At 37.6% G+C, this 24,410-nt stretch overlaps 1 protein-coding gene across 2 annotated transcripts in view; it reads right to left on the minus strand.

The window, feature by feature from the left end:
- Nucleotides 1-24,410, minus strand: part of meis2.L (Meis homeobox 2 L homeolog) — a 133,428-nt gene that overhangs the window by 24,445 nt on the left and 84,573 nt on the right. For both annotated transcript variants that reach the window (XM_018262812.2, XM_018262813.2), the window contains exon 9: nucleotides 1,107-1,183. In XM_018262812.2, the coding sequence (XP_018118301.1) occupies nucleotides 1,107-1,183 (77 nt within the window). The remainder of the gene's footprint in view (nucleotides 1-1,106; nucleotides 1,184-24,410) is intronic.

A 24,410-nucleotide genomic window follows, 5' to 3' on the forward strand; every position in this document is an offset into this window, starting at 1 on the left:
TTTACCCAAAAAGCCCAAATTTTGCAGAAGTGGCACAAAAAAGTCCAAAATAGTCAGATTTACGGCTAATTCCATCGCATACGACAGAAATTTCCAAATAGGATAGGGACCTTTCCCACTGACATATACAACGACAGTAGATTTTCAGATTCAGACTTTTTCCATTCTCAGTGTATAATAAATCTCGAAAAATTTGAAGGTTTTTCCAGTAAATAATCGGATTTTATAGTTTAAAAAAAATTAAATTTTTCGAGTTTTTGGCATTCTGACTTTAATAAATAACACCCTGAATGTTTACATGATTTTCTAATAGACTTAAGGGTAAGGGCACACCTGGTGATTCGGGGAGATTTAGACTCTTGTCTACTAATCACCTTTTCTCTGGGGACGACTAATCTCCCCAAACGAAAAATCGGCTATAATGAAAAATCGCCTGCTGCATGGCACACTCGGCACTTCGTATTCCGAAGTCGCCCAAAGTTGCCTCACGGGGAAACTTCGGGCGGCTTCGGAATACAAAGCGCCGCGTGTGCCATGCAGCAGGCGATTTTTTTATTATAGCCGGCGGAAGACAGGGGGAAGCCGTTCAGTGAGTTTAGTCGCCAGGCGAGTAAATCTCCTCAAATCGCCAGGTTTTAAGGAAAGATCCAGTATCTGTAAAACCCAAGCATTCTGGATAACAGATCCCATACCTGTATGTGTATGTGTGAAGGTTAAAATCCTATAGGACTAAGCCGTAGTTATAAGCAGTAACACAGAAAGTTACTTCTGCAGAGAAAGAATACATCTGTTTAATGCTCAATAAAACAAGGACCTTTTATCCATGGTAATTATATATATATATATACACAAAATATTGCTTCTGAATTGTTATTTTATGTAGGTTGCTATTATCTGCAATTTTCATTTCTAATGAAAGTACTTAGAACATCATAATATTTACTACAGTACGTCTAAATCCATGTCAGTGGAAAGAGGCTTTGGGCGATATTACTTATCCATCAGTAAAATGACTGGGCGTGCCGTACTGAGACAAATCATTAGATGCTGGTGGTGCCAAGCTCCGGAGTACTGATTGATTTAAAACACAGAGTGAAATTACTTACCAGTTGTTCACTTGGAGTATAGTAAGACCTGTGTCTTGTGCCAACTGTTTTTTCTGTTCTTCTGATGGGTATGGGTGCTGTGATATAAAAAAAAGAGATATATGTGTTAAGGCCATTCTATAACCCCATTATTATAGTTATTCTTTAAATAAAAAGCTTATATAGTAACATAGTCAAAGATTGTCCTAGCCCAGCAACCCGTGGCAACCAATAAACTTTGTTATTTCTAGGAATGCACCGAATCCAGGATTTGGTTCGGGATTCGGCCAGGATTTGGCCTTTTTCAGCAGGATTCGGATTCGGCCGAATTGAATCTAAATGTGCATATGCAAATTAGGGGCGGGGAGGGAAATTGTGTGACTTTTTACAAAAAATGTTTTTCCCTTCCCACCCCTCATTTGCATATGCAAATTCGGATTCGGTTCGGTATTTGGCTGAATCTTTCGTGAAGGATTCTGGGGTTTGGCTGAATCCAAAATAGTTGATTTGGTGCATCCCTAATTATTTCATTATTCTGGTTGCAGTAGCCACATAAAATTGTAGTTGAACTGAAAGTTGTGCTTCTCTACATAATAGTGAAAGTTAATTTTTTTTTAATGTGACCAGGGGCGTAACTAGAGAGGAAGCAGACCCTGCGGCTGCAGGAGGTATAGGTGCCCCACAAGGCCCTAATTCATATACAATTTTAATAAATATTGGTAAAACAGGTCAACCTTTTTTCAGGATGCCTGAAAAATTGTTTGCTGTGGGGCCCAGTAATATCTATTTACACCACTGAACGTGAACCTCCCCTTCTAAGCATTAAGAAAGAACAGAAAGAGCTCGGCTATATATCCATTTTATTGACAATTGGCACACAGTAGGAAAAGCATAAAGCAAGCACCGTAGTGACAATCTAATCAAACATTTGCTCACCCTAACATCTCATCTCATGGAATGAGCAAAAAGCAAAACCCACAAAGCGGGCTCTCTCGGCATACATCGCATTATGTGGTTCATCGAGGAAATGCTGGGATTTTGAACGCCAGCCAGCTTAAGGTCATTGCACAGTATATTTTGCCTGACATTAACATAACTATCTTAGGCTAATCATGAGACGGCGAGGCCATATACAACGTTTCTTAAGGATTTCGTTTTTTTTTTTAATGTTATGGCTAATTGCGGGGATAACGTTTCTTATGTGAGCGCAAATGTTCTCCGAGACGTATAATGACATCACACGCAATGACTTATGGAAGAAATATAATGAACAGAGCCATTGGAGAGCATATCCTATATAGCACTAGGCAGCTGGATTGGCAGCTCTCTAGCTTATTAACTATGCCCTGGCACGCTTGTGTTGTACATCATTTTTTTTTCTTTCTGCATGACAAGGGAATGCACTGAAATGAACCTTGTCACATGTCTAGAAATGGGCACTCCTGATATTGTCACACTGCCAGTTGCACTCATCTGCAGTATGTGGTGATAATAATAATAATATATGCACAGGTTCCAGCTAACCTGGTTTCTCATGGAATAAAAAAAAAAAAAAAGAGGTGTGATCCATATTCATTAAAAGCAAAGTTTGAGCTCAGATTTCCTTCATTTGTTGGGTAAAAAAAAACTTGGCAGAGCCCTAGGATTGTCTAACCGAGGACTCTTGAGTTCTTGTTGAACTACAGCACCTAAAACTACTTGACAGCCTTTGGTGCCAGCAAGTGTTTAAAGCTGTACTGCTAAATAGAACTGGAACGTTGTGCTTTAATAATATAGGGGCTGATTTATTAATATTGGTGTTAAATTGCAAGAATGCAGTTAACAACAGCAACCAATCAGATCTCTGCTTTTATTTCCCAACTTGATTGCTTAGGGTAACTCTAAAGACACACATTTGCTCCTGTATTTTTTAAAATAGCAAAATACCATATATTGCCTTTTTGCCACTATGTACCTGCTATCCAAGGCCTTCCAGCTATAATGTCACCCCTATTTCCACACCCAGATTTTTTTTTCAATTAAAAGGTTTGCTCTTTGGAACCTGATATGTTTTGCTCCCTCTGTTACCCCCGTGTGCTTCTGTTTTCATAGCAATTCTTAAAAGCAGGTGCGCACTGGGAGTGTTTACTTGTTTTCTCATTTTATACATTTTAATATATGCTCTTTATGGAAGCAAAGGAATATTTTAATGCTTTGTTTAGCGTTGCCTTTGGCTCGCCTAGAAACTAGGTGGAATTATCTGAGCATAAGGGTAAACCCGGGGGACTTGTGAGCTACTATGTAACCCAAAAAAACTGAAAAATCTCAAAGTATATAAATGGAGCATGCAATGATTAAAATGCACACATATATATAAATAAAATAATGATACAAACAGATCAACACAGTATATTGTACACATAACTGTATATATCAATACTGATTTTAAATATATATATATTTACAAATAAATGCTATTTTTCATTTTAGCTCCTGTATAACCCTGGCAAATGGAATCAATGCCTTTTTTAAGCATCTTTAAACCCCGATGAAGCTTTAGAGTGGAAAACCCTTGCTCCCTATAGTCTTTGCTATCATTAACTAGAAAGCATCAGCGTATTTATTCAGAGGGTTCAGCTGGAAATTGTTCATTATAAATGGAATGATTGTACAAACGCAAACATATTTAAATGGCTGCGAGGGCCCTGCTCTAGAGAGGAGAGAAGACAGCAAGAGGCAAGGGCTGGCGGTAATGGCAGCTAGCTAGAGGCTAATCTCCCAGAGGAAGGCTTAGAATGTGTTCCATTTATTTATTTATTTTAAAACTACTAGAGACTACGGCATACTTGTCAGGAAATCGGATTGTATCAGCAATATGGGTCAGGTAATATGAAATAATGCCAAATGCCCCATATGCACAATGTTTAAATTTAAAGGGCTAGTCAAATTATTAATTTGTACTGATATTCCTATCCAAAATGTATAAAATCTTTATCTAAAGCAAAAGTTCTTATTATAATGCAGTGTGCTGTCCTGCCATGTATTCCATAAAGTGAAACCTAGCAACCACACCTTTGGCCTGACAGTCAGGAGTATGTATTCTAAAAAGTGAAAAAAGAAGTATTATAAGTACATTTATTGTGCTTTACTGAAATGATGCAAAAATTGACAGGCGTGACCGATTGCCACCAATTGCATCCACGCCTCATGCTGTTGTTTTCAATAACACATACCTGTCGCTGTACACAAAAGGCAACTGGCAGATACCAAATTGTAGGCTGCCATACCCAAGCTTACAAAGCAGCTTTTTGAATTCACAATTAAATTCTATTTCTCTGAAAGCCATGAAAGTTATGAAAAGATCAGAAAAAAGTACGAAGGGAAAAAAATGCTACACGATCAGAAAAAAATACCAATATATCAAAAACCTCTAAGAATTTGAGTTTTTCGGACAATTAAAAGCAAAAAAGTCTGAATGGTTAAAAAAAAGGTCCAATAGGATTAGTGCAGCTCCCGCTGACTTCTATGGGACCTCGTCTGCTTTTACTTGGTGATGTTAAATATTAGAGTTTTCCATGGTCAATCTCGATTTTAGTTTAGGAGAAATTTAAAAAACATGAATTTTTAAAGAAATATACAATAAAAAAAGGAAAATTCTAATATGAGGATTAGGCCCCTTAGGGCAGAGACACACTCTCAGATTCGGAGAGATTAGTCACCTCCTCTTCTTCAGGACGACTAATGTCTCCAAACGGCCTTCCCCTGCCTTACCGCCGGCTAGAATGTAAATCGCCGGCAGGATGGCACTTGGAGTGCTTCGTTTTCCGAAGTTGCCTCACGAGGAAATTTTGGGCAACTTCGGAAAACGAAGTGCTCCGAGTGCCATCCAGCCGACGATTTACATTCTCTGAAGCTAATTGGGCAGGAGCTTTTTTTATAGAACAGATCAAAGATGCCTACAAACTGAATGTATGTATGCAAACACACTTGAAGATAAATCAGGATTTAAGATCAGAGGAAATTTTTTTTTTTAAGAATAGTGGATGTAGCTGTTTTGTCTATGCAATTAGCCTTACAATTATCATTGTCCTTTAAATGAACACTAATGGGTAAATGTGATTAATTTTTAGTGACAGATAAGTTCAAATTCATTTTTAGTCCTAATAAGTATTGTTTTCATGAGTCTTTATTTCTTATGCCACATTGAAACACAATTTAATAAAATGCTCCTAATGTATTATTTAAACTGATACAAATTGCCTTGGACTTTATTAATGGACACTTCGTTTATCTCTACAGTCGAACATGTGGGGGTAGAAAAAACGTAACAGATGCCAAAAGGCTTTGCCAATAACAGAGGAACAATAGTCACCAACGGCCTTAATAAGAAGAGAAACCGCTTTACGCTAATGCAGGTTAATGATGTCTAATAAAAGAATTACCCATAGGAAAAGTATATTTAACAATGCTTGGGTGGCTGGGAGCTGAGCTATAATAAGTCACCTGTGAAAAGACAATTTCTGCTTTAGAACCTGCTGGTTAGCTAGGCTAGCCTTTAATTCCATTAGCATTATTTGCTAAAACGGATTAGACAAGCCCCGACATTGCTTGCATGCCTGTCCTGCTACTCTCTGATCCCCAGTTACACTGTATACAGGCCTGTTGTTTTTTAAAGCATTCCTCAATTCTTCTGATTGTTCAATGCAGCCTTTAAAGAGGCATAGAGAATATATATGAGCCCCTGTAAATCCAGTCTGATTTGCCAGTTTCTACAGCAAGGAAATCGAAATCTGCATGGACGTCTAGAGGGGTTTAAGTAAGCCCCGTATTTATTTTGCTCTCACACTCACAGCCAAGTTAAAGGTAAAAAAAAACACCTACAGATATCTAACTGTTATTTAGCAAAATGTTACACGTGCAGTGGTTATGGTGACCAATGACATTTTTGTGCTTTTGCAGTAGGCCAGGAAAGGTTTATAGCAGATTAGTAGAGCAATATATATAAAGTATAATGTGTTTATTGCTACTGTGAGCTATCATTGTTAGCTGTTTTTACCTTTTTTTCAGGCTTATGAATCCTACAGGTCTGACAGCTGATATAAAAGAGGCCCTTCTCATTATAGTTTATGGATGAAAAAAGATCCTAAATAAATCAACAAGAGATGTGATGTTTTTCCCCTTACCCTGTGGGGATCCCAGCCTTCCCTGTAACCCCTCTTTTTCTGATTAATCCTATTAAACTTATCAAGTGACAGTGTTGGCAGCAAACTTTGTTATGTCATAGAGAAAGCAATAATTACTGGTTGCCTCTAGTCATTCTAAATGAAGACTTAATGGCTATTATGCTATTTCCAATTGTTCTGCATTCTTTTAAACAGACAAGACCAGGCAATTTAGACACCAAACTAACACAGTCAATGTAAGCAACCTGAAAACTGTATGTAAATAATGAAAAAGCTCCTCAAGCCAAGTCAAGTGCCCTGGCGTTCAGCAGCAATGTTATCTTTAGAGGCTGGAGCACTTGCCCAGAGCCCCCTCACAAAGTATGGCCTGAGAACAAAAGTTGGAGAAGGCAGAGAGAATGTGGAGAAGCTAAAGAACACACCAACACACGACCAGTTTAATGTCAGAACCCTGGGCTTATAGCAGGGAATAGTCTCTGGAAAGGAACTGTGGGATAGCAGGTATAATAGGGAGAGATGGTGCCTATAGTAACAGTGGGATAATCGTCTCTGGGAAGGGAGTGTGATTGTGGGATAGCAGGTATAGTAGGAGAGATGGTGCCTATAGTAACAGTGGGATAATAGTGTCTGGGAAGGGAGTGTGACTGTGGGATAGCAGGTATAGTAGGGAGAGATGGTGCCTATAGTAACAGTGGAATTATAGTCTCTGGGAAGGGAGTGTAACTGTGGAATAGCAGGTATAGTAGGGAGAGATGGTGCCTATAGTAGCAGTGGGATAATAGTCTCTGGGAAGGGAGTGTGACTATGGGATAGCAGGTATAGTAGGGAGAGATGGTACCTATAGTAACAGTGGATAATAGTCTCTGGGAAGGGAGTGTGACTGTGGGATAGCAGGTATAGTAGGTAGAGATGGTGCCTATAGTAACAGTGGGATAATAGTCTCTGGGAAGGGAGTGTGACTGTAGTATCCCAGATATAACAGTGAGAGAAGGTGTCTATGGTAGGAGTGGGGATGGTATCCCTGGTATGGGTTGTGTTGACGAATAACAGGTATATTTGGGAGAGATGGTGACTATAGTATCAGCGTAAATAACCTGAGAATGTACCAAAGCCTCAAAGAAGAGACTGCAGTTGTAGAATAGTAATTGGGCTCTCTAAAGTCTTGGCTCAGGCATCTACACCACTAAAGAAAAACATTCTAAGAAAAGTATGTGGTGGCCACACCGTCACTGAAACAGTTAACTGCAGGCTTTCTTCAACTGCACTATGGTGTGTTTAAGTCATCTGATCTCCCTTTTCAGTATATTTATTGGCTTACTGTAGCAGAAACTTCCAATTTCATGAAAAATCTATAATTGGGATAATCACATGAAAGCTTCATGCAGTTAATCCGTCTCAACCAACAACCCATAATGACACAGACCTTTTAACTGAAACTTAATATGTTTAAAAATGCTTAAATACTCTCTGTTTTTCCCAAGTGTTCGTGTTTTTTTTCCTGCCCTGTGGGAGGACTGAGGTGCTATATTCTAGTTAAAGAAGAACCCTACCTACCACATAACCTCTCACCTGTCTACCAAGACTGAACAAACTATCACTTCCAAAGATGAACATCATATAGTAGGCTTGTGCTAGCCTTGGGTAATAGGACCTATTGCGTTAATGATTGTCCACATGGTTTTAGGAAAAATAGTCACTAAAACGAGAGGCTTTGATGGCAAGTTTATTGACTTGTTGTGGGACTCATTATAGTAATAAAACTTTTCTTGCAAAAAACCGCACCCATAAAAAGTCACAACTTATAGAAACAGGCGTGATGTTTATTATTATTTATATTATCAATATAGCACCAGACAACCCATTTCCACAGCTCTTAACAGAGGTGGTTTATCATTCACATCAGTTGCTGCCCCATGGAAGCTTACAATCAAAGGTTCTTCATGCATCACACTAGGGTCAGTTTGATCAGGAGCCAGGCGCTAATGTTTTTGGAGTTTTGTAGGAAGTACCTGGAGTAATCCAACACAGGCAAAGGAAAAACATACAAACTGATTGCAAATGGAGCCTACTTCGAAATCCAACTCAGAACTCTTGCGATGTTTGCATTGTTATTATTTAGCATGATTTGTACCATTATGCTAAGGTAGGCTATAACATAGAGCAACCATGGTGGAAAGTGATGAGGTATTAGGGCCTATAGGAGGTACCTCAACACTCATCATCATGGTAGGTTAAAGATTGTCCAAATTCAATGGTTCATACAATCTATGATAGTCCTCATCATTATGATAGGTTAAATTTGTCCAAATTCAATTCAATATACAATATCCTTATATCTATAATGATTAGTACATACAAACTGATTGCAAATGGAGCCTACTTCGAAATCCAACTCAGAACTCTTGCAATGTTTGCATTGTTATTATTTAGCATGAATTGCACCATTATGCTAAGGTAGGCTATAACATAGAGCAGCCATGGTGGAATGTGATGAACTGTGTTTGGGATTCGGGTCTATATGAAGTACTTCACCTCTAGGCCTCTTTATCATGGTAGGTTAAAGGTTGTCCAAACTCAATGGTTCATCCGATATCCTTATATCCATGATGACCAGTTTACGTGTTAGCCTCCCAATGATCCATCTGGCCAGTGAAACGCCCATGGCAGTACATGGCAACATGATGCCTACATTGATTCCAGTTGCCATCTACCAACCCTAGCCAAATAGTCCTGCATTACTAAATTATATTCCAACTGATTGGGCTGTAGCCAGTCAGACAGTTTGGCCATCTATGCAATATTGTAGAATATCTGCCATCAGTGCATCAGTCATTTGCATATGGGCCTATCTTAAATAAAACTGAGGGTAAAGAAAGCAGGTTTTAGAGATTAGCATGGTATACAGTAGGTATCAATGAATTACAATCACAAATGTTGGAATCATTGGGCTAGCAGAGACACTGAGAAAATAACCTTAAAGTGGCTGAGGAAATCGGGCTAAAGGGTGAGTTGAGACTTTATTCAGTTGTGTCCATTAGCCTTATACCATTATCTCTTAAAAGCTTAATTATTTGCAAACAATTGATCAAGATGGGAATATGAGAAAGGATATTCTAGGACCAGGGGGATAACTACAATGCATTAGGAGAGCAAACAATATTACCTTTAGTTCTAACAAAAGAAATTAATGATTGGGACCTATGTATAAGACATTGCAAGAGATGTAATGCTTCTTCCCAAGTGCTCTCTATCTGATATGTGCAAACACCTAACGTATGAGTAAAAGCCATAAAAGAGAAATTATGGATGGGAAAGCAGATCCTCTTTCCCAGAATCAATGCCGTACATGCATCTTTGAAGACTGAACGCTTGATTTCCTGTAAGGCCTTTCACTAAAATTTCCAGAATATTTTTTCCAGGATTTTTTTTCTCTGGTCAGCCTTCTCAATAGGTTTTCTAAAACAGTTTTGTTGAATTCAGAAAAGAGTTACTTGTTGGGTCCTAAAACCCACATAAGATTAACAGTGTCATTGTCAAAGAGGCCACAATTGTCTTTTCCAATTTAATGTTCCATTTGGGGAAAATTTATTTTTCGATGTCATGGATTTAGGATGGGGAAAAAAGGCCATGGCTGTCTTTACCTTTGGTTGTTGAACAATACTAAAAGCATTTCATAGTGGGCAAGAAGACTTGTCTTTCAGCAATAGCAAGTTGGAAAAAACTGTCATCTTGGACAAAACTACCCTCTTGTTTACCTATCTTACATACTTTCTACCTACAATGGCTCCTTTGTATTAGCCCCACAGTGGTCATGACCCAAGGCAGTTAGCCATATTTTAAGCCCCCACAAAGGCATCTATTAATACAATACACCTAGCTTTCTGCCCCAGGTGCACTGTTCTGTGCTGCTTTTATCCTTAAAGCCTTAGGAAGCCTTAGGTGATAAGTGTGATATATATTCAGGACAAAAAAATCTGTATTCTGCATGTGAACCAAGGCAGTCCTGCAGCGAGCAACAAAGAATTAAAAGTGATAAATTATAGTTAAACGTTTAACTTCCCCACCAACTTATTAAATATTCAGCATTAATTAAATTTGCATCAGTTTTCTAGAAAAAAAAAGATTTTCATTAACAATTCAGTGGTTCTTTACATGGGCGCAGACATCCTTACAAGTAACGACAATGAGATACCAAACAAAGCAGCCGTACAGACAGATGGAAAATGTCCAGCTTTATATCTTAATGAACCTCCTAGTCCAAATGCAACTCCTTTCATCAAAGTTTCCAGCATTGGCAGCTTATGCGGATGCCAGGACAGTGATACACTCTTTATCTTATCTGTTCTGGTAAGCACGTATCAGAAACATTCTCTCCCTCATCGCCATGCCCCCGTGACAGCGTTTTCTAATGTATGAAGGAAATTTGAAAATAATCTTACACAGAGCAAGCTGCTGAGATAATGAAAGTCTAAACAAGGCCTGTCTCCATCTTCACCCCTTCGTAATTCCATCTGACATTAAAGTGTCTCTGCTTTGAGCAAAATAAAAGGGGCAGATACATTGTGAAACACTGAATAACTCCCTGCTATGATGAATGCCAACTGTGAAAAACTGGCTTTACAATTAAAGGGAATAAAACAATGTGTTAAATGTGTTTACCTCATTCTGCATAAAGGCTGAGATGGGAAACTCTCTCAATATTTTATGAGCAATGTGCTCTTTCTACACATGGCATTTCATGTGTAAAGGAAGATAAATGATGTCACTCCGGAACAGATGAACTTGACTATCATTTCTGAAATTATAAACTTATTAAGGAATATTTGGCTCAAATACGCTTCACATGGAATACTGTACATCGAATAATTAGGGAATTAGTAGCAAAAATTAAAAATCAGCTTGTTAATGTACCTTGAGCTGGCTTCAAAGTGGGCGAGATGCTTGGTCGGTTCTGTAATTTCCTAATTAAGTAACCCAGTTATTCCAAATTATTAGCTCCAACCAATCGGATCAGTCTAATCTTGCCGACCAAATGTGAGTCCTTCTCCCTTGTAAACCACAGTATCACAACTAAAGGTGCCTATATATAGGAAGCTTTATACTTTAATTGCATTTCATGCATACATGGAATTTCATCTTCTGTCCAAGATATCCCACCTCTTTGCCATGATTTATGTAAATGCAGGTATCCCCCAACCCACACAACAACTGTAGAAGATAATTATTTCCTAATTGTAACTGATATTTTTGATTTTTTGTGCTTTTTAATTTATCTTTGTTGCCTGCTGACCTCCAGTTGGGCATTCAGCTCAATCCCAAGTGTTTAATGAAAGATTTGGGCGAATACCGAACCAAAATCCAATCATATGCATATGCAAATTAGGGCCCGGAAGGGTTAAATATTTTGCATGTATATTAACTTCCTTGTTTGTATGATGAGTCATATGATTTTAAGGATTCGGATTCGGTTCAGCCAGGCAAAATCAAAATCCTCTTGAAAAAGGCCAAATCCTGAACCAAATCCTGGATTTGGTGCATTCCGAGTTGCTATGATGAGCTGCCAAAAGAATGATACAGCAGAATAATAACAATATAGCTTCACCAAACATTGTCTTACTTATTCTAGCAACAGAAGAACAATCTCAAATTCTTTAATAAAAAATCATTTTAAAAACAAAGACCAACTGCCATATTGCTTAAAGTTGCTTGTGTCTGCATGAAGATATACAATATGTCATAAGGACCCCTTCCCCCTTTCCAGACAACATCTTAATTTATAGTTTGCATTTAATTAAAGCAATAAGCTGCTTCACATATAACTTAATGAGTAGAAAAGAGCAATACAAAGCCATCTACTACTTTTCTTTTGTCTGTTATCAGTACCAAGGGAGATTGTTATGTCTCGTGAGTGGGTGTGGAGTTACAGGGAAGGAAATGGGACTGGGGGTGGGAACAGCTGTTTGAAAGATAACGGGTCAGCAATAGCTGATGTCATGTGTCTGTTATTCCACGGAATCATTACAAGAGTATTTCGCTGAAGGATGTAAAACAATTAAGACAAATCAGGATATATAATTACACACAAAGATATTGGATTAAAATTGTACTATACTTTGTGAGCTTGCAAATAGTCTATAATAAAGGATTTTGTTAAGCCTGAAATTATTTGGGTTCATAATTATTACTATAAGAAGTCATGCTATAGCTGACAACAATCGACTTATTCATTGGGATTACTCTGGGCAAAATCATGGACAATGGCACCTATAGATTTCATTTATGCATATATATATATATATATATATATATATATATATATAGAGAGAGAGAGAGAGAGAGAGAGAGAGAGAGAGAGAGAGAGAGAGAGAGAGAGAGAGAGAGAGAGAGAGAGAGAGAGAGAGAGACAGACAGACAGACTGCTTCAGTGTTGGACTGGTCCACCGGGATACCAGGAAAACTCCCGGTGGGCCCAGGTGTCAGTGGGCCTCTTGCTTCTAACAATTTGGCCTATTTCATGGTCAATCCTTAATTCTTTATGGGAATAAAGAGGCTTAATAATGGAAGAATAGAGTATAGTATGTAGTCAAAAGAGACTATTAGAATAAAGAGGTTGAGAGAGGAGAGGAGGTATATTTTAGAAAGCGAGCCCTCAGCCTAAGGTTTTCTGGTGGGCCACTGGCATTCCAGTCCAACACTGGACTGACTGACTGAAAGTTAGGGATAAGGTGTAATAATGTCTGGTTCAGGGCAGCCATCTTCCAGGTCTGAGACCGGCGAATCGGTGCATTCGCAGTTGGAGCAATTTCCCCGTTCGCGCCAAAAAAGATGGAAATTGCAGAAGGGCCAGAAGAAGACACGAAGACCTGGAAGATGGCTGCCGTGAACTGTGATCGCTGAATCTGCACCAAGGGGTAAGTAAAAAGTTAGGGGCATTTCCCCAGGGTAGGCTGGGGGGTCTACATAGGGTAGGGGGGTAGGGTTTTTTTTAGTTAAGGGTTGAATTCTTCTTTAAGGAAGGACTGTTTTTCAGAAACTGTTGTGTTCCCACAGTCAGAGCTGAAGAACAGTTAGTACTTACACAAGTGTCATGCAAAAGTTTTTAAGGTAGGGGTCATGCATTTTACTGTGACCCCTTTAACAGCTGTGCCAGTGCAGCATTCCTAGCTAAACTTGTGTTATTGGAGTCGAGAAATAGCTTCCTGGTCATATGACCACACATGAATTTGGGAAAGTTGCAGCAACTGAACAGATGAATGATAAATATAGTTGTGTTCATGTAGGTGCAGGGCTAGGGTGATTGTGAACTTGAATAGCAGGTGATATATCTCATTGCTGTGTATAGAGTGGTACAGACTTGGTGATGATACAATTGAGTGCCTTCCAGCATGTGGACATGTGGTGTGTGTTTAAGTTCTGAACCTTTGCAAAGGACGTGTGTATAACGACATAGCCCTTGAATATACAAACTGGGAGAACGTGGGTGTCCATCTACCATCGTCACCCTTTTGATCTCTAACATTTTACACTTAAACTCAAATCTTAAGTTATTGTATTTCAATTTTCAGAATTAGCTTCCCTGCTCAAATGAATGCGTTTTGTGTCTCAGAGTGAACATTATCAAAGATGCACTTTGTGCTAGTAATTTGCATTACAAAAGCAGGGGATGGTGTAGTCTCAGAACATAGCTTGAATTTATAGTAGCTTAGCCCTGTATCGTTATAAATACTTGAATGCAAAAGAGACCGCTCTTGGCAGCAAAATGTGCCGGAGAAAACATTTGTATTTTCATATATGTATAATGTAAGACATTGCAGCCCTTTTTATAAAGTGTGTGGTCATCTATCTATCTATCTATCTATCTATCTATCTATCTATCTATCTATCTATCTATCTATCTATCTATCATCTGTCATTCTATCTCTTTCTAATCCTATATTTAGAAGAGAAAAAAGGTAGGCACATGATAATGCATTCCAGGAAGGAAATATGTATTCAGAAAGTAATTTGCATTTTCATATATGTATAATGTAAGACATTGCAGCCCTTTTTATAAAGTGTGTGGTTATCTATCTATCTATCTATCTATCTATCTATCTATCTATCTATCTATCTATCTATCTATCTATCTATCTATCTATCTATCTACCAATCTCTCTCTCTCTCTCTCTCTATCTATCTATCTATCTATTTATCATCTATCTATCATCCATCTATCAATCTTTCTTTCTAGCCGTATCTAATCCTATATTTAGAAGAGAAAAGGGGTTGGCACATAATTATGCATTCCAGGAAGGAAATATGTATTCAGAAAGTCATTCCTCTAGAGTTTTAAACTGAAATCAAATATACATTTGATTGTAGCTGTAAATAGGAAGTACATATAAAAGTTTTAGAACTGAAGCATTGTTAGTGGCTTGCAAATTGTTTTTAGGGATTTAGCTATGCACTGCGCTCTAGAACAGTACAGAATGGCGCTGCTCTGTAAGCCTGCTGTCTGACTAAGAATAGCCATTTAAAGAAAAATAAATGCTAAGCTCCTATAATGGCCTGGCATTCATGTAAGTGGAAAATTAATATAAATACATCTCTTTTAAATCACTTATCCCCCTTTACTTAGCCTTCTGCCATACTAATTTTGCACTGTTCTTTGTAAACCTCAATGGCCTCATTACTAGGCTTATATTAGAAATATGCCAATCACCTGATAATGATCACATATACGGAGGATGGCTAATAAGTGGTGTAGGTGAAATTCCCCTTGTGCCTTCCATTATTTAATCTTCTCTCAGTTATATCATGTGATTTACTCATAAGGACACTAGTGAGCAAGGAGCAAGATTACATTAACACTCATAAATTTAAATGTGTCTTTTTTTGTGGCATAATAACACATTTTCTGGTTATATTCAAGGCCTCCTAGGACCCCCAGTGAACCTGAAATACAGGGCCCATTCTATGCACCATTAAAGGGGACCCGTCACCCAAAAAAATTATTCCAAATCCAATTTTATCACATTAGTCAAGCAAAATTAACTTTAATTACACTATATAAATTATTTGAATCTTGTTTCCTTCAGTCTCGGAATTCAAAATGATAGCAAGCAGGCAGCAGCCATTTTGTGGACATTGCATTTAAGGAAAGCCTTGTATCATCTCAGAATCTTGTTTGTGCACCAGAATGGGGGACCCGATTTCCATTCCCATGCCCTGGCTACACAATTAAATGGTAAAGAGAACGGGGGAATGTGTGGAGAGCAGTGACACCTAGGAAGTGCTGAATGGAAAGTGAAAGTGATTGTCTGCCCCGCCTCTATGCACATGTCATAGAGGAGGGACAGACAATATTTGATTGACAGCTGAGATTTTTAAATGAGCTTACAACAGCTATGAATGCTTTAATAAAAAATAGAAATTGGATTTCATGTTTAATTTGAAAAGGACTTTTATTATACAGATTTGTGTGTCTGGGTGACAGGTCCACTTTAAAGGGGCTGTTCACCTTTAAATTAACTGTTAGTATGATGTAGAGAGTGCTATTCTGAGATAATTTGCAATTGGTTTTCATTTTTTATTATTTGTGGTTTTTGTGTTATTTAGCTTTTTATTCAGAAGCTCTCCAGTTAAAAAAAAATAGCAATACCAATAGATTTGTAGCCTTAGGGCAGAAACACACAATCAGATTCAGGGAGATTAGTCGCCCAGCAACTAATCTCCTCTTCTTCTGGGCGACTAATCTCCCCGAACTGCCTTCTTTTGCCTTCCTGCCAGCTATAATGTAAATTGCCGGCAGGATGGCGCTCGGAGCTCTTCATTTTCCGAAGTCGCCTGAAGTTGGTAATGATGGGCGAATTTGTCCCGCTTCACATCGCCACGAAATTCGAAATGGCAAAAAATGTGCGAAACATGAAAAAAATTTTGCGGAAATTCAGAGAATTTATTTGCCGGGGGCGAAACTCAGAAATTTGCCGCGTATTCGGCCCTGCCAAATAAATTCGCCCATCACTAGAAGTTGCCTTGCGAGGAAACTTCGGGCAACTTTGGAAAACAAAGCATTACAGAGCATTCGTTTTTTAGATGGGGTCAGTGGCAAGAGTCAGATGAAAAAGGCAAAAAGCCCAGTTGAAAAGCTGCTTAGAATTAGCCATTCTATAACATACTGAAAGTTTACTAAAAGGTGAAAGACCGTTTTAGATATAAAATGTACTGACTAGTATCTGTATTACAGAGCTCTATGGAGAGAGCTAATAGGATTTGTCATACAGTGGGGCCGACCACGGCCTGGGCCACCGGGTAATTCCCTGGTATCCTGTCAGGCCAGTCTGACCCTAATCTTTTCCAATAAAAAGTTTTATAACACACATCCAATTAAATTAAATTAACATATTAAAAATTAATCTTAAATTAAAGAATCACAGGCACATCGAGCATTTGCATAGGCACATACATTACGTGGTGCCACATGTTTCGTTTTATAGGGCTGCTGTACCTTGCAACCAGTGCAGCACTCTTATGCCCTGCACCATCCATAACAAGAGCTCCTACATCTACAGATTGACTCCTCTCTTACAGACCTGAACAGATTTCAGTGAATCGAAGGGGGAAAAAAAAAAAGCAAAGTGAATTAATCAGACTTTGTGAATATAATTATTATATTTAGCTTGCTAGCGATAACTGCTTAATAATGGTTCACTCGCAAGCTCTTGAAATGCACAAAAGCAATCTGCTGGAGGCACCTAAACAGTTTTTTTCTTTAAGCATTACAATTACAACATTATTAGGCGGCACATCTCCGCCGCAAAATCAGCGGTACATAATTTCCAGTGTTAATTTCTCCACTTAAAATACAGTTATAGTGTAGCTTCATCTCATTAAAGATCATTGTCCCCAGTAGACGGTTGAGTTTAAGGAGAGTTCTCACTGTTCCACACCTGCTCCTCAGGTTTGCTCTGGGATGGAGGCTGAATGCTAACAGCAGACGTGAGCTTGCTGGACTGCAACTGATGAGCGTAGGCTAATTCAGAGGTGATTATGTAGTTTACTGGACCACTAAACCTCTTTAAGCTTGTAATTACTGCCTATTTGAGTAAAGAACATTCAAAAGCAATTCACTGCATCATGCCTGCCACAGCTGGAAGCTGCCTGCCAACAGTCAGAGGGGACATTCAAATCTACAGGGACAGTTGATTCCAACCCAGCTAGCAGGTATTAACATCAAAAGCCAAGTGCTTTCGCATTCCTTCTCACCTTTCGTGTTCTGTTAACCCCTCATCTGCTGGTTATGCCATGCAGGTGCAACTGGAAGCCAAAAAAACCAACAAGCGCACAAAGGCCCGCCCTATGTTTATTAGCGTTAAAATATTTATGTTTTCTCATAATTAAAAAAAAAAGAAAGAAAAAAATATATACTTATAGCCATCAATGACTAAAAATTTATTTAGGGGAAAAAAAGGGAAAACAGGCTGGATATTTGTATATCACAAATATAAAAATAAATGCTGGGCTATGTATTTTCCAGTGAACTATATTACTTGAACATGAGACATGACATAATTTTTAAATATTTATTTTGTTAGCCCACAGCGCAGGGACAAATACTACATCTTTTTTTTTTTTTTGCTGTAAACCAGATTCCAAGCGCGAGGGATAAAGGAGCCGTTTGTGGAACGTTTTAAACTATATTTAGCGTTTTCACATGTAATTTTACTTATTCTCAAGAAAATAAGCACAGGCTGTTTTTTCTACCAACCATGCAATAAGTCAAACATTCAACAAATTTGAATATATATATATATATGAAGGAGCAACTGCATAGCTAGAAGCACTTACACATATATGTGGATATTAAATAGATCAGAATCAATGCCCTCTGTGCTTGTGCTTGTGCACAGGTTGTAAAACCAACAGACAAAATATTACGGAACATCCAAAATATTTGGTGGTTATACACACTCACATAATTCAATACTCGCTTAGACCATACAGTAAAGTATAAGTAAAATACTCGCTATAGAGAATTGCTGTGCACACAGACAAGAAGAAATAAAATAAGAAATACTTTGCTCAGAGTTCTTTGTGCCTTTATACAGTTACAGCTCTTCACATACCCCTATAATTTACAATACATTACAATATACATTATTGCTACAAAAAATGCAATAAAAAATGACTATAACAGGTTTAATGTCATATAACGAATTATTTAAAAATATGTATCCCAGGATAATGCAATACCTTTCATCATTCTAAAATCAAAGGTCTATACATTTTAGGCCACACCTCCAATCACTTTAGGCCACACCTAGTTTCCCAGTCACATTCCTCATCTGGCCTTATCCCTGTCCATACTTAAGTAAGTGTAGCCCCTTTTGAGACTGTGATTCAGGAATGTAACACAAAAATATCGTGGGTAGGGCGGAAGGCCTTACAAGAGTCATGCGACGGAACAGTTGGGTTCATATTTAAAGTGGACCTGTCTCCCAGACATAAAAAGCTGTATAATAAATGTCCTTTCCAAATTAAATATGAAACCCAAATTATTTTTTTTATTTAAGCATTCGTAGCTGTTGTAAACTCATTTCAAAATCTCAGCTGTCAATCAAATATTGCCTGCCCCTCCTCTATGCCTTAGGCATAGAGGCGGGGCAGTCAATTACTTTCACTTTACATTCAGCACTTACTAGATGTCACTGCTCTCCCCACATTCCCCCTGTTCTCTTCATCATTTAATTATATAACTAGTGCATGGGGATGGACATCAGGTCTCCCGTTTTGGTGCACAAACAAGATTTTGATATTTTGCAAGGTTTGTCTTAATAACAGTGTCCACAAAATGGCTCCTGCCTTCTTGCAATAATTATTAATTCCCAGATGGAAGGAAACAAAATAATTCAAATCATTTTTACAGTGTATTTACAGTTAATTTTGCTTGACTAACATGATATAATAGGATTTGGAATTATTTTTTTTGGGTGACGGGTCCCCTTTAAAATTGGAAAGAGGCACGTTCATCAAGGTTCGATCACTTAATCCTGCAATAATCCCAGTGGTTTGAACTATGATAGAAATGTATCTTCTATAGACTGGTTCAATCAATTCAATAAATCTCAACCTATATGGATATTTATGATTGTTTAAGCCTTCAGGATTCAAAAAATCAACTGGTCTCCGATGTTGAAACCCAAAGAAGGTTAGGGGTTATGATAAAATTGTTTCTGCCTGTTAACTGGATAAATATCAACACTGATCCAAATTTATTAAACAACTGTTCCTGATTGATCCGAATGTGATCAATATACAACAAATCTTTAAAAAATTCACAAACTTTATTGCACTGGTTGGAATTCACGCTGTGCTAAATGGCTCATTGACTCATCTGCATTGTGTCGGTTTTTTTGGCATTATAGAAAATAAGTAAAGTGTGTATCTAATAATCTATTTTATTTAGTGTCTATGTAAGGAATATTATTCTATGGCTGAATGCACATGGGCATTTGCTCCTGTTCTAAACAACGTGCAATGAACTTTCATCAAGAGTATTTTTCCTTTGTCAACAAAGCACATTATTCAGCCAATTTTGGGAGAAAAAAAATAGGTATATCATAAAAACGTTCTAAAAACCATGAAAAAAAAGAGAAGCTTTTTTTTCCTCCATGGTGGGCAAACAATCGTGTGGATATATGTGCATAGATATTTTTGTAAGAGTTCCCATTTCTTGACAGAACTTGAGAGTTCTTTGGCACTTCCTGGTCAGTAGGTTCTAATCTACTATGTCAGGGCACAGCAGGAAGGCACAGCAGGAAGTGATAAGAGCAAGATAAATTGCTTTCCCTCCAACTTTTTTTTGTAATACAATCTTTTTTTAATCTTTGAACAGTTTTGCATACTTTTATATAAAATAATATATAATACTTTCATGGTACAAAACACTTACAACGAGAATATATATAAAAAATATATATAATCTTCCTTATAGAACCACGGCAGAAATTCTGTGCCGCGGTCCGTTTTAATCCATCCAAGAATTTTTTTTTTTAAATCGCTATGAATACACGGAGCACACATGCCTATCACATAGTCATAAAAATAATACTGAGCTGAAGTTCATTTTGAGATTATTCCAAGCATAAACCTTTCAGACACGACTCCTCCAATTAAATAAAAATGTAAATCTAATGATACAAAATGATGAGCTTGACAATCACAGGCATAAAACTATATTTAATAGCCTCATTTACTATCATAACAAAGAGAAGCTGGATCTTTACAGATGAAAGCTTTTTCTTCATGAACAAAGTGCAATTGGGAGTTTTCAAAAAACCAATGTTGAAAAATATATGAAAATGGATCATCTCCAGGGCCTCATTTTATAAACAAGTTGAGCTGCAGGAAACCATGCTTGAATAATTACCAATATGGCTGGTACTTTCTGATTTTGTAACCTGTTCATGTTCTGCCTCATCTTAAAAAATGGCTTAAAGGGGACCCGTCACCCAAAAAAATAATTCCAAATCCTATTTCATGACATTAGTCAAGCAAAATGAACTTTAATTACACTGTATAAATTATTTGAATCTTGTTTCCATCAGTCTGGGAATTCATAATTATAGCAAGCAGGCAGGAGCCATTTTGTGGACACTGTTATTAAGACAAGTCTTGTATCATCTCAGAATCTTGTTTGTGCACCAGAATGGGAGACCCGATGTCCATCCTCATGCCCTGGTTACACAATGAAATGGTGAAGAGAACGGGGAATGTGTGGAGAGCAGTGACATCTAGGAAGTGATGAATGGAAAGTGAAAGTAATTGTCTGCCCCGCCTCTATGCCTAAGGAATAGAGGAGGGGCAGACAATATTTGATTGACAGCTGAGGTTTTTAAATGAGTTTACAACAGCTATGAATGCTTTAAAAAAATAAAATTTGGATTTCATGTTTAATTTGAAAAGGACTTTTATTATACAGATTTTTGTGTCTGGGTGACAGGTCCACTTTAACCCTTCCTGGAACACAGGCTAAGTCATATGGCTCTGAAAACATTGAACAGTAAAGAGGTAGGTGAGTCAGATCTTTCTATACCACACACTCAGCTGCTGGGGGCCTTGGAAGGAATATCCTGGTTAAAACACATTTTCAATGTTCATGTGCAGATTTAGGGGATGAGGACAAGACTCAACAAAAACATTAATTTGCAATTTATTTGGGCACAATCAGCTGTTTGTATGTATGTTGCCATACATGCAAAGTAAAGTCAAACTTTTAAAAGCATTTATACGGTTTGTTCCCATGAAATTATGTTTTCACAATTTATATATGTTGGTTACAATTTTAAAAATGTACATTCTTTACAGTACAAAGCAATCTAAGAAAAATATTGTGCTGATCATTAAATAGGTCAAACACAGCAACATGGAACTGATTATAACATAACAAATAGCCCATTTATATAAGGGAGTCAAATAGTCTATTTTTTTTTTAACTTAAAGTCTCTTTTTTTTTTTAAGATAAAGAAAAAATACCAGTCTTCCCAAAGTGCCGAGTGAAAAATCCAGATGGCAGATCATTTAAAACATATGGTTTGTAGGGAATGGAATAAAGGGAGTGCACTTTGAACTCTTCTTTCAGCAGCGAATTGGTTAATGGTTAGTCTACCAAAGATGGCAGCTCATGATTAATGGGTCCATCTTCCTAGGCTCTACAGCACGGAGGCCCCAGGTCTGATCTGACAAACATCCCTTTCGTCTACAGCCAATCAGCAGATGTAAGCACATAGGCCCTGTCAGGTTGACATATCATTTCTACGACAGTGTCAGCGAGTATTAATGTTCAATTATCTGTCCTAGAAATAACCCTCGCCTGTATGCATTGTGTAACTGCGCAAGTGGGATATCGGTTATCCGAACGACAAGGGCACAAATGCCCGCAATAACCAAGTAGCTACAGCTGACTTTCCACATTGGGATGACATTGCCTTGCGGTACTGCATGGTGTAGTTTTTATTTGCCTTTCTTTATTTGGAGAACATGATCAGATGCCTGGGAGCTTCTTCGAACACCCTCCAAACTCACTTCTACATCAACTTGTCAATAAATCTTATGTGCTTAAATATCAATTGTCAATTCAAATGTTTCTATTTTATATAATAAGATCATGAAAATGTTGAAAGATGCGACAGAAAACCTCAAATTGGAATTTCTATGGTCTGCGATCCACAAATTGAGAATAATTTAGCACCAACTTTAAAAAGAAAAATGCTAATGATAAGCAATGTCTCAGGAGAGCAATATGCCTGTTGCTATCAATTAGTCGAACCCAAAGTCTTCATAAAACAAAAAGCCTACCAATCACGTGGGCTTCCACTCAAGAGGAATCTCTACCTACGTTTAGGTTTCTAATTACATGTACGTCCCCACGCCATTCACATACTCAACACAGTCACATGTTTATTACTCCGAAAGTGTTAATTTGAACCGAGGCAACAGCTATTTTAATGATCCTCAAATGAAATCCTCAGAAATGATCTGCTATCTAGTGCCATGCATATAATAATCAGAGATTTGTAGAACACTTCTGTCCCAGGGGACTCAAAGTGCTTTACAGCAATAAGGACATAAATATCTTAGGACACACTAAGTATGCTGGGACCCAAGGAGATTAAATGACTTATCCAAGGTCATAAGGGGCTGGCACTCGGATTATGAACCAAATACCATCAACCAAGCTGTGTTACACAGTCTAAGGTTAAATTAATTGTATAGTTTTAGGATATGAGTAGAAACCAACATATTCCCAAAATCCTAAATTTGATTTTCGGATCAAAACTCATCTAGCCATTTATTGATCACTTAGATTAATATTAAAGTGTAATAATAATAATAATTATGTATGTTAAAAACAGTTGCCTGGAATTTTTTAAGAAAAATCGACTTTTTCACTCCACTTGTGTGATTTCGGATGGCGGCAGACATGAAGATTTGGGGGAGATTAGCCGCCCAGAGACAAATCTCCTCTTCTAATAATGTTTCAGTTCAATATTGGCAACTAAATGAAAAATGCTGGTGGCTTTTTTCCCAAGATGTCCCTTCCAGAATTCGGTTTAGGAATTCAGCCAAAAATCAAGATTTTTGGCAAATGTAATTTAGCACAAATTATAATCAAATCTGTATTCAGATAATAAACATAACATGCCTTTATTAAATTGGGCTTGAATTGGCCTCAAAAGTGGCAAGTGTAATATTTTTTAGTTGCCAATATTGAACTGAAACATTTTATTGATCAAAACAGGATTTTTGTATTTTTATTTTTATTTGCTCTTGATTTAGCTGAGGAAATTGAATTGTTAAGAATTGTGTGCAGAATGTTCCAAAACCAAGGGATTGACGACTTTACCAGATCACCTTGGATGAAGGCAATGTAGTGTGTATTCTGACAAACTGCTACTGCCAATTTAGGTGATAATTAAGGTTTGTTCCTTGGGTCTGACGCCTTGTAACAGAGAATGATACCACATGAAAGATAAAGAGCTCACACACAATCTTTATTTATTTGTGTAACCTCTTTCCACAACATCAATCCTCCGGGTTTAAACAATTTAAGTGCCATTAATTCAGCTCCTTGTCTCTTTTTTGTTTATATTTAGGAAACCTAAACATCATCAATCTATTTCCCTGTTTAAATAGTCCCCTCAGGTTTGAAGTCTGACAAAATACAATATCTGTGTATATATCCCTTTCAAGTGACCCCTTGATCCCACATATCTGTTAACTGATATTTGTCTTTAGACAATGGCAGGAGCCATGTTCCTTAGTAGCCCAAACAGCACCAAAATGCCCGAAATAACCACATACTGGGGCTCACTGCAGTGCAGATTGGTTTGCACAGTGAATATATTTGCCCTGCGTATGGTTACATCATTTTTTTCACACTGCGAATGTCTATAAGAACTTTTTAAATATGGGAAAAATCTAAAATTGCTAATATTATGTGCACACTCTGTGTTTGAATTACGCCACAACTTTGGTGGCCGAGAAAATATTCACAAAACATTTTTGCAAATTTCGAATTTAAATTACTTTCAGCGTTATTTTCGCGCACAACAACCTCGCACAGTGGACGCATTCATGCAAACCCCTGTCTCAATTGCGAGCCAAATTTATTCGACGGGTACAG

This window comes from Xenopus laevis, chromosome 5L (assembly GCF_017654675.1).
Source record: "Xenopus laevis strain J_2021 chromosome 5L, Xenopus_laevis_v10.1, whole genome shotgun sequence".
Classification (NCBI taxonomy): Eukaryota; Metazoa; Chordata; class Amphibia; order Anura; family Pipidae; genus Xenopus; species Xenopus laevis.